The sequence below is a fragment of the Muscardinus avellanarius genome, assembly GCF_963383645.1.
Source record: "Muscardinus avellanarius genome assembly, chromosome: 18".
NCBI classification, from domain to species: Eukaryota; Metazoa; Chordata; class Mammalia; order Rodentia; family Gliridae; genus Muscardinus; species Muscardinus avellanarius.
In genome coordinates this window covers 31,997,254-32,009,498 of record NC_137804.1, presented here as the reverse complement: position 1 = coordinate 32,009,498, position 12,245 = coordinate 31,997,254, and the positions used below count along the sequence as shown (strand labels likewise).

Here is a 12,245-nt window from a genome sequence, read left to right as displayed (position 1 = left end):
GTTTTTAACATAAATGGGTGTTGGATTTTGTCAAATGCTTTTTCAGCATCTATTGCTATGATGATGTGTGTTTTGTTCTTGGTTCTATTTATGTGGTGAATAACATGTATTGATTTGCATATGTTGAACCAGCCTTGTCTTTCTGGGATGAAACTAACTTATTCATGATGTATTAATCTCTTGATATAGTTTTGAATGTGTATGGCTAGTATTTTGTTTAGAATTTTTGCATTTATGTTCATTAAGGATATTGGTCTGTAATTTTCCTTTCTTGAGGTATCTTTGTTTTGGGGATTAATGTGATACTGGCCTCATAGAAAGAATCTGGGAGAGTTCTATCTCTTTCAATTTCCCAGAACTAGTTATGAAGTATTGGTGTTAGATGTTCACTGAAGGTTTTGTAGAATTCAGCTGGAAACCCATCTGGGCCTGGGCTTTTCTTTGGTGGAAGAATTTTTATTGCCATTTCTATTTCTTTGGTTGCTATTGGTTGGTTTAGGCTTGCTATATCCACTTGGCTGAGCGTAGGTAGGTTAACTGTGCTTAGAAATCTATCAGTTTCTTCCATGTTTTCAAGTCTATTGGAGTATAAATTTTTAAAGTAGTTTCTGATAATCTTTTGAATTTCTTCACTATCTGTGGTGATATCTCCTTTTTCATTTCTAATTTTCTTTTTCAAGGCTAAGCTACAAGTCGGGCTGGGACTCTCCAAGTCCTAGTTTGGTTCCAGCTTTTTCTGCCCTCTCCCAGCTTCCACTGAGTTTTCTGACGGCATTCTTGGTGATTCATTTTATTTTATATTTTTTTTAATTTTATTTTTTAGACAACATTATTTTTATTGGTGCATTATATTCATACAACTTATTGGGGTAAAAAAAATTGTGTGTACAAACATGTACTCATTGCTGATTTAACCCCTACCCAATTCCCAACCAATTCCTTCCCCGTCCCTCCCTCTCTTGCTTGGCTTAGTGATTGACTTCGATATGTTTAAGTACATTGTGTGTTTTAGAGATTTTCCTCTTCCCCCCTCATTTCTCCTCCTTTAGGTTGTCTTGTTTGCTCCTCTAAAGAATTTCCTCTTTCAAGAGTTTCTCCTATGACCCATTTCTCCCTAACTCTCACATATTAGGGAAAGCATCTGATTTCTTATTGTTTGTGATTGACTAATCTCACTTAGCATAATGTCCTCCACTTCCTTCCATTTCCCTGAAAATGATGTAATTGAATTTTTTTTTTTTAATGGCTGAGTAAAATTCCTTTCTGTACATATCCCACAGTTTTGTAATCCATTCATCTGTTGATGGACATCTTGTCTGGTTCCATAATTTGGCTGTGGTGAATTGGGCAGCAATGAACATAGATACACATGCATTGGTTTGGTAGTTTGGTTTCTTTTGGGTAGATACCCAACAGTGGTATTGCTGGATCAAATGGTAGATTTGTTCCCATTCTTCTGAGGATTCTCCATACTATTTTCCAAAGTGGTTGCACTAATTTGCAATCCCACCAACAATGTCTTAGAGTTCCCACTTCTCCACATCCTCGCCAGCATCTGTTGTTGTTTGTGTTTTGAATGATGGCCATTCTACTTGGAGTTAGGTGAAATCTCAAGGTAGTTTTGATTTGCATCTCTCTGATTACCAGTGATGTTGAGCATTTTTTCATGCATTTATTGGCCATTTGAATTTCTTCTTTTGTGAAGTGTCTATTTAGTTCATTTTCCCATTTTGTTATTGGATGCTTTGTTTTCTTAGTGTTGAGTTTCTTGAGTTCTCTGTATATTCTAGATAATAGTCCTCTATCGGTGGTGTAGGTGGCAAAAATCTTCTCTCATTCTGTTGGCTCTCGATTGAGATTCTTGATAGTTTCCTTTGCTGAACAGAAGCTCTTCAGTGTTATGCAATCCCATGTATTGATTCTTTTTTTAATTTGATGTGCCTTTGGGGTCTTGTTGAGGAAATGTTTATCTGTGCCTATATGTTGCAGTGTTGGACCTATGCCCTCTTCAAGGAGCTTCAAGGTCTCTGGTTTAATTTCCAAGTCTTTCATCCATCGTGAGTTGACTTTTGTACAGGGTGAAAAAGTGGGGTTAATATCCAATTTTCTGCATATGGTTAACCAATTTTGCCAACACCATTTGTTGAACAGGCCATCTTTCCTCCAGTATATGTTTTTGGCCCCTTTGTCAAAAATCAGTTGGCTGAAAGTGTGTGGACTTGTTTCTGGGTCTTCTATTCTGCTCCATTGGTCTATGTATCTGTTCTTGTGCCAGTACTATGCTGTTTTTATTACAATGGCTTTGTAGTATAGTTTAAAGTCAGTTATTGTGATTCCTCCTGAATGGTTTTTGTTGCTGAGAACTACCTTGGCTATTCTGGGCTTTTTGTTATTCCAGATATATTTAAGGACTGATTTTTCTATGTCTGTGAGGAATGATCTTGGTAGTTTAATGGGCATTGCATTAAATCTGTAGATCACTTTTGGGAGGGTGGCAATTTTAATGATATTTATTCTGCCAATCCATGAACATGGAAGATCCTTCCATCTTCTAAGATCTTCTTTGATTTCTTTTTTCAGTGTTTTATAATTTTCTTTGTAGAGATCTTTTACCTCCTTGGTCAAGTTTATTCCTAGGTATTTTATTTTCTTGTGGGGGATCCTGAGGGGAAGTGTTTTTTAAATTTCTTTTTCAGTGGATTTATGGTTGATGTACAGGAAAGCTTCTGGTTTTTTAAGAATGATTCTGTATCCAGATACTTTGCTGAATTTGTCGATCAGTTCTATAAGCCTTTTGGTTGAGTTTGTTGGGTTTTCTAAATATAGTATCATGTCATCTGCAAATAGTGAAAGCTTAAGTTCTCCTTTCCCTATTTGTACTCCTTTGATTTCCTTTTCTTGCCTTATTGCTCTGGCTAGAGTCTCTAGTACTATATTGAAGAGAAGTGGTGATAGTGGACATCCTTTTCTCGTTCCAGTTTTTAGGGGGAATTCTTGAAGTTTTTCCCCATTTAATATGATGTTGGCAGTGGGCTTATTGTAGATTGCCTTAATAATGTTGAGATATGTTCCTTCTATTCCAATTCTCTGCAGTGTTTTTATCATAAATGGATGTTGAATTTTATCAGAAGCTTTTTCAGCGTCTATTGAAATGACCATGTGATTTTTCCCCTTGATTCTGTTTATATGATGAATTACATGGATTGATTTTTGTATATTGAACCAGCCTTGTATCCTGGGATGAACCCTACCTGGTCATGGTGTATGATTTTCTTGATGAGGTTTTGAATGTGTGTTGCTAGTATTTTGTTTAATAGTTTTGCGTCTAAGTTCATCAGAGATATAGGCCTATAGTTTTCCTTCCTTGAACTGTCTTTATTCGGTTTGGGTATTAGTGTGATGTTGGCTTCATAGAATGTATTTAGGAGAGTCCCGGTGTTTTCTATTTTGCAAAATAGTTTGAGGAGCATTGGGGTTAGCTCTTCTATAAAGGTTTTATAGAATTCACTTGGGAAACCATCTGGTCCTGGGCTTTTCATTGATAGTAAGCTCTTTATTGCTATTTCAATCTCTTTGATTGTTATTGGTTAGTTTAAGTGTTCTATATCTTCTTGACTCGGTTTAGGAAGATTGTATTTATCTAGGAAGTTGTCGATTTCCTCCATATTTTCCATTTTGTTGGAGTATAGTTTTTCAAAGTAGTTTCTGATAATCCTCTGGATTTCTACACTGTCAGTAGTAATGTCTCCTTTTTTATCCCTTATCTTCATAATTTGGGTTGATTCTCTTTTTTTTTAGTTAGGTTGGCTAGTGGTTTATCTACCTTGTTAATTTTTTCAAGAAACCAGCTTTTGGTTTTGTTGATTTTCTGTATTGTTTTTTTATTCTCTATTTTATTAATTTCTGCTCTCATTTTTATAATTTCCCGTCTTCTGCTGGCTTTGGGGTTCAATTGTTCCTGCTTTTCACAGGCTTTGAGGTGTGTCATTAGGTTATTTATTTGAAGATTTTCTCTTTTTCTTATGTAAGTACTCAGTGCTATAAATTTTCCTCTTAATACTGCCTTCAACGTGTCCCTGAGATTTTGATATGTTGTATCTTTATTTTCATTTGTTTCTAGAAATTTCTTGATTTCACCTCTTACATCTTCTACGACCCATTTTTCATTCAGAACTGCGGTGTTCAGTCTCCATATGTTTATGTTGTTTCTTTGGGTCTTCTTATAGTTGATTTCTAGTTTCATTCCATTATGGTCTGAGTTGACACAGGGAAGTATGTAACATTTTTTGAATTTGCTAGTGCTCATTTTGTGTCCCAGGATGTGATCTATTTTGGAGAAGGTTCCGTGAGCAGCTGAGAAAAATGTAAACTCTGCTGTAGTTGGGTGAAATATTCTATATGTGTCCCACAGGTCCATTTGGTTAATGGTGTTCTTTAGTTCTGAGGCATCTTTACTGACCCTTTGTCTGGAAGATTGTTCTAATGTTGTGAGAGGTGTGTTGAAGTCTCCCAGTATTATTATATTGGGATTTATGTGTGACTTCATGTAACAAAGAGTTTGATTTATGAAACTGGCTGCACCTATGTTTGAGGCATAGATGTTGATTATTGTTATTTCCTCTTGCTGGATTATTCCTTTTACCAGTAAAATTACCTTCTATGTCTCTTCTAATAAGTTTGGGTTTGAAGTCTAACTTGTCTGATATCATAGTTGCTACTCCTGCTTGTCTTCGAGTTCCATTAGCATGGATGACCTTGCTCCAACCCTTGTTTGTTCCTATCATTCCTTGTTTGTTCCTATCATTGCCCTGTAAAGTGTGTTTCTTCTAAGCAGCAGATGTATGGATTCTGGCTTTTAATCTGTTTTGCCACTTTATGTCTTTATATTAGGGAGTTGATGCTGTTTAGATTCAGTGTGATTATAGAGAGATAATTTTTAATTCCTAACATGTTAAGATTTTATTTCTGTTTGAGATACTGTTTATTATTCTTTACTTAGTTGTCTGCTGTATCGGAAATCTTGTTTCTTGGGTTCTGGCATGTATTACCTATTTCTTCTTTGCAGTTAATCTCTTTGAGTATTTAATCTAGTGCTGGTTTTTAAGACATAAATTCCTTCAGTTTCTGTTTGTCGTGGAAGCTTCTTATTTCCCCATCTAATTTGATAGATAGTTTTGCCGGGTAGGAAATTTTTTGGCTGGAAGTTGTTTTCTTTCAGAGTTTGGAATATGTTACTCCACCTCTTCTGGCATTCATTTCTTGGTTTGGGAATTCTGGAGTGATTCTAATTGGTTTGCCTCTGAATGTCACTTGTCCTTTTGTTTTTGTTGCCTTTAATATTCTCTCCTTGGCTTCCACATTAGTCATTTTGACAATTATGTGGTGTGGGGATTCTCTTCTCTGATCCTGTCTAAAGGGAGTTCTATTAGTTTCCTGGACCTGTGTATCGACCTCTTGTTCTATGTTTGGAAAATTTTCTGCTATTACTTCCTTGAAGAGATTATTGATCTCTTTGTTTTCACCTTCTTTTCCCTTCTCTATACCAATTATTCAAAGGTTAGCTTTCTTAAAATGGGCCCATATTTCTTCAGTGTCAGATTTCTGCTGCTGATTTTTTTTTCTAAATTAGAGACTATGCATTCATTTCTTGAGTGATCATCTTCTACGAGGTAGATTCTATTCTCCTTGTAGTCTAATCGGTTGTTTATACTTTGAATTGAGGCCTTTACTTCACTGATTGCATCCTTTATTTCTTTTTGACTCTCTCTGAATTCTTTTCTACAGTTATTTACCTCATTTGATCTTCTAGAGATCTCTGAATTTCTGTGTTATTAGGTTCTGATGCTTGGGGTGGTGGCTATTCATTGCTCCATTGTTATTTCTTTTTCCCATAATTTTGGAAATTTGTGCCTTCTCTGGTTTCTTCCCTGGGTCACTACGACTTCACTTAAGGTGCTCTGGATCTCGAGTCTGTGGTATCTCAGTCACCACTACTCCTTTACTGGGTTGTATCACAAAGTCTGAGGGAGTCTATCGATGCTGCTTTACACCATGGGCTGCCAGGCTGGGCATTCTTCCATGGGAGCATTCTTCCACTCAGCGTCGGCAAAGTGCCACCGCCACTCCCCCACTGGGTTGGACTACAAAAATCACTGACCCTGGGAGACTGTCTGCACAAGTCCCTGGGAGTGCAGTACTGGGATTTTTCCTCTAGGGGACGCAATTTACTCACATTTGTTGAGTTCGCTGATGGAGCTGTAGTGGACGTGGTGAACTCGCTGCTGCCACTACTGGCAATATCATGCTGCTCGCATGCCCTTGGCCGTGAGACTGGCATATTTCTTCTCTAGTTTTGAGCTCCACTCTGAGCCCCAGCAGGGTGTACTGAGCCCAGCCCCTGGGAGCTTTAGATGCTCCTTGCCCTGAAAAAACTGCTGAGTTACACCCAGCTGTTCCACAGCTGCTCACCTCGGCTCGCTGTCCACCCCTCCTCTCTGGAGCCTGGTGGCTTGTTGAGTGCGCTGATCTGGAGCCGTCTAGTTAACTTGCCACTGCTGCTGGCAGTGTACACTGCTGCTGCGTCCTCGGCCGTGAGGCCAGCATATCTCCTCTCTAGTTTTGAGCTCAGTTCTAAATCCCCCTCCTCTCCGGAGCTTGGTGCTGCGAGGGAAGATGGCGCTGGCGCGGCTCCGCACAGCATCTCCAGCTGCGGCACTGCAGGCTGGTTTCTTGTCTGGTGCCTGGTTGTTCTTCCAGCCCTCTTTTTCTCTGTCCCTTGTATTTACAGTTTTTATTTCTCTGCTGATGGTTTCTGGCTATGAAAGGCATTGAATTTGTGGTAATAGAGATCGATTGTTAGTGGGACTCGTAAACGCCGCTTTTCTCCATTGACATCTTCCTGTAAGTCCATTCTTATGTTCTTTCATCAACTTAAACTTTTCCTTCAAACCATTTAAAATTATAACTTAATAATTGTATGATTTGAATTTTCTTATATCCTCTGTTAGATGTTATCTTCAAGAAGGTAAGGACAGGGTCCCTCTGGCTTGTCACTGTATTCCTAGTCACTAGGTGAGTGGCCGCACCTAATACAGGCTTAATAAATAAGCTCAAATTAAGGGCTGGGTAATAGAATGTTTAAATGCAGACAGTCCATGTTATCCATGGACACTCAAAGTTTGGTGCTATTTAATTTTGATGTAGGATGTATGATATTTTTCAGAAATAGTCTAATTTTAAATTACACTATATGTGCTAAAAATGAAATAAAATGACTTAGTAATTGGACATAAAGAAAAAGAGAGGTTGAGAGGTAGTTAAGTGACCTAATTGAGGGGATGAGAGGGGAGAAGAGGGAAATTCTCTAATACACATGATGTACTTTAAAAAATATATCAATGTCAATCAGTAAGCCAAACATAAGAAGGAGGAAGGGGAAGGAATGGGAGGGAACCTGGAAAGGACTAATTGGGTGATGTATGCATGTATGTTTCTACCATCTTGCATCCCATTAAGATGTATGAATACAGTGCACCAATAAAAGCTTTTTAAAAGAAATTATTGTGAAAAGATGAAAATTATACCTGTGCTAACCACCTGAGGGTACTTTAAACTTTGGCATATTCCCTTTTTTATTATTGTATACTATTTTTTGTCTTGTTTTTGTGGTTCTGGTAATTGAACACTGGGCTATTCTACCTCCAAGCTATATCATGAGCTATATCATGAAATAAATATTCATTTGTTTTAAATTTGGAAACAGGGTCCTACTAAGTTACTGAGACCCTCGTTAAGTTCTTCAGACTGGCACTGAACCTGATCCTCCTCTCTCTAGCCTCCCAAGTACTGGAATTACAGGCATGCACCACTACATCCAGCCTTATTGTGTACATTTTACATATTTATTTTCTACAATTGAGAGTTTTGTGCCTTGAATTTTCATTTAACCTCTTATCTTGTGCCTTTCCTATAGCATTAGGACATCTTCATGAATAGAATTTCTTTTAATTCTTTACTGTTCCATCTCATGAAATACTATAATGAACTTAATAATCCTCAAGGACTAGAAATTTATTTATTTATTTATTTATTTATTTATTTATTTATTTATTGCAGTACTGGAGATGGAACCCAGGGGCATTCTACCTCTGAGCTACACCCTCAGCCCTAATTTTCTATTCTTTATTTTTTGAAACAGGGTCTCACTAAGTTGCAAGGAGCCTCACTAAGTAGCTGAGGCTGTTTGCAAACTGTGATCCTCTGGTCTCTGCCTCCCAAATGATGGGATTACAAGCCTATGCCACCATACTCGGCAAGGACTAGAAATTTAAAGTGCTTATTATTTGAGATTATAAATAACTGTTCACATATGTCTTTGAATTTCTATTTTATTTTACTTTAGATTCTTAAAATTCGTTTGCTAAGTAAGACTGCACAGTTCTCTGAACACTTCACATGTTTTATGCTTTATCTCATTTATTTTTTTTCTACAAACCCTGGAAGTAAGTGGTAAAATTACAATGTTTATTTTATAAACGTGAATATCATGGCTGGAAGGCTGGATAACTTAACTAAAGTCATACTCTAAAACATTTCACTGCAACTGATTTCATTTATACAGTGTGTCTTGGTGGGAGTGGCTTACAGTTTAGGAATGCATGTTTGTCTTTATTTCCAGATGTATATGGTGTTCCCTTTCAAACAGATGAGCCCACAGACATCATTCCGCGGAGCTGCCAACTAACAACAGACGTTCCACACATCACACAGCTTCTTAACATGACTAAACTCCGCCAAACTGAAATAAAATTTGGAGGACATCCTCTAAGACCAGCAGAATCAGGTATGCACTGAGTACCTCGTTCTTTTATATCCTTAGCACTTAACATAGTACTTGGCATATATACTGTGTTGCAAATCAGATCACTCCTGAGGCCAAGAAGATAACATCAATGAAGAAACTGGCCACCTGGAAGCTTGACATGTAGCGAGTCCCTGAATTTTAAAATATTGTCTGAAATTTTTGGAAAACTTTCCACAAACCAAATAAAACATGCTAGTGCTATCAGTGTTCTGCCTCTACTAGATAAACAGTTTAACTGTTGACCAAATGAGTGGCTGTGACTCATAAATCAGAAACCTACAGTAGTTCAACTCCTTGTAGGTTATAGTCACCTGGGATTTTATTTATTTATTTATTTATTTATTTATTTATTTATATACTTATTTACTTATTGGTGGTACTGGGGATGTAACCCAGGGGCCTTCTAGCTCCAGACTATACGCCCAGACCTATTTTATATTTTATTTGGAAACAGGGTCTCTTAAGCCAGCTGAGGCTGGCTTCGAACTTGTGTGATCCTCCTTTCTCAGCCTCCCAAGCACAGAGATTACAAACGTGCGCCACCATGCCCGCAAGTGGGATTTTTTTTTTTTTTTTTTTTTTTTTTTTTTTTTTTTTTTTTTTTTTGGTGGTACTGGGGTTCCTGGAAGCCCTTCTACCTCCGGGCTACACTCCCACGGGCTACACTCCCAGACCTATTTTTTTTAACATTTTTATGTGGAAACAGAGTCTCTTAAGCCAGCAAGGCTGGCTCCGAACCAGCGCGATCCTCCTGTCTCCACCTCCCAAGGACGGGGATTACAAGCGTGAGCCACCACGCCCGGCAAGTGGGATATTTTTTAAAAAACAGTATCAAAAATATATTTCTGCCAGGCGTGGTGGCATGCTTGGGAGGTGGAGGCAGGAGGATGGCACAGGTTCAAAGCCACATACTATCTTAAGATACCCTGTTTCCAAATAAAAAATATAAAATGGGTCTGGGAGTGTAGACCTGAGGTAGAAGGGTTTCCAGGAACCCCAGTTCTACCAAAAGAACAAATATATTTTTCTGTTGTCTGAGCTATAACCCCTTGAGTTCAACTCCCAGTACCACAACAAACTCATATAAACCCCAACAATAACAACAACAACAAAATTCATTCTAGGCCAAATTAAATCAGAATCTCAGCACTAAGACAACAAATAACTCAATTCGAGATTCTGATTTAATTTGGCCTGGGATGCATTGTTTCTTGTTGTTGGGCTTTATTGTGGTACTGGGAGCTGAACTCAGGGGTGTTCTACCTTGCAGCTGCACCTTTAGTCTTTTTTATTTTTTGTTTTGAAACAAAGTCTTACTAAGTTTCTGAGGGCCTTGCTAAGTTGGGGGATTTGATCAGGAGCCTGCCATCCTTCTGTCTCAGAAGAGGGAACAGTGAAAAGCATGGATAACTTTTCATGGGAATACTAAGAGGAATGGCCAGAAAAACTCTGATAGAAGAATACCATTGGAATATGCCTCATATTCCTAAAGTAACTGCTTTTATAGAAGTTAAATTTGACAGCAGGATTCAAAGTGAGCTTTGAAATCAGGTGAAACCACAAATGCAATACAACTGAAATATTTTACATAATCTAGGCATCAAATAGTAAAGGCCTCAACTGCAGTATCTGTGAAAGTAGAAAGCAGTGGCCCTGAGAAGAATTGCAAGGGAAGCTGGCAGGACTGGTGAATTCTGAGATGAAAGATGGGAGAAGAAAGATAGGAGGAGAGCATGGTCAGAATGTGAGGGAGGTCTACAAAGAGATTGGAGTAGGGAGGTAACTGGAGAAAGCTACAAGAGTCAACTCATTTTACTTTATATTCATCCCATGTTCATTTATCCTTAAGCTATTTTCTACACATAAGTCTTTTTTTATTGGTGCATTATATTCATACATCATATTGGGTTAAAAACATGTGTGTACAAACATGTACACATCACTGATTTAAACCCTACCCAATTCCCACCCCATTCCCTCCCTGTCCCTCCTTCCCTTGTTGGCTTAGTGGTTGACTTCGATATGTTTAAGTATATTGTGTGTTTTAGAGATTTTTCTCTTCCCCCACCTTTGTCCTTGTTTGCTTCTCTACAGGATTTTCTTTTTCTTCTACAGTTCCTCCTATGACCCGTTTTTCCCTAACTCTCACATATTAGGGAAAGCATCTGATTTCTTATTTTTTGTGACTAAGCTCGCTTAGCATAATGTCCTCCAGTTCCATCCATTTCCCTGAAAATGGTGTAATTGAGTTATGTTAATGTCTGAGTAAAATTCCATTTTGTACATATCCCACAGCTTTGTAATCCATTCATCTCTTTTTTTTTTCTGTAAGTTTAAGTAATTTTATTATTACAAAGAGAGAAAGATAGGATGGAGTTAAAGCACTGCATTAAAGGAATAAATGCAGAGGGGCAACTTGAAAATAAGTTACTGAAGTTTTTGGATACAAAACAGTTTTTATAAAGAACTTTATCCTGTATCTTTGCTTAACCAATGATCTTTTTTTAAATTTTTTATTGGTGCACTGTATTCATACATCATAGTGCAAAACAAAAAAACTTTTGTAGACATACATGAACACATCGCCCAGTCAGCCCCCACCCGATACCCACCCCATTCCCTCCCCATCCCTCCTTCCCATGCTTGGCTTAGTGGTTGACATCTAGGATTATAGCAATTTATCCAAAATTAAAAATGATAATCTCACATAAAGGTTTCATTTGTCTGATACCAAGCTTTTGATAACTTAAAGATAACATTTAAATATTTCTTTTTGCTTTCTTTCTTACCAGAGAATATTTTTTTTCTTTTTTTTTTTTAGGTGAAACTATCATATATTTATATATTTATTTTTCAGGGAAAAATCTATCCTAATATGGAATATGGACTCTAGATACCCAAAACGATCTTGAAAAGGAACAAAGCTAGAAGATATATATTTTCTAATTTCAAACCATATAAAGCTACAATAATTGAAACAGTGTAGTACTGTTCTAAAGGCAGATATATAAACCATTGGAGTTAAATACAAGCCTAGAGCTAAATTCTTCCCTATATTGTCAAGTTATTTTTGACAAGGTTTCCACGAACATTTTGTGGAGGAAATAATAATCTTTTAACTAAATATTGTTGAAAAATAATAATTACATGAAAAAGAATAAAATTGGACCCTTACCTAATCCCATATACAAATATTAACTCAAAATAGATAAAAGACCTAAATATAAATCTTAAGACTATAAATTTTTTTTTATTGGTTCACTGTATTCATACATCATAGTAGGATACATACTTTTGTACACATACATGCACACTTTTCCCAGTCAGCCCCCACCCAATCCCCACCCCATTCTCTCCCTATCCCTCCCTCCCATGCTTGGCT

General features: G+C 37.3%; 1 protein-coding gene across 1 annotated transcript in view; it reads left to right on the top strand.

Moving 5' to 3' along the window:
* CFAP20DC (CFAP20 domain containing) overlaps positions 1-12,245 on the top strand; it is a gene marked incomplete at both ends in the record, with an annotated part of 331,976 nt that overhangs the window by 159,021 nt on the left and 160,710 nt on the right. The window contains one exon of the mRNA XM_080715044.1: positions 8,705-8,842. Coding sequence (XP_080571170.1) covers positions 8,705-8,842 — 138 coding nt within the window. The remainder of the gene's footprint in view (positions 1-8,704; positions 8,843-12,245) is intronic.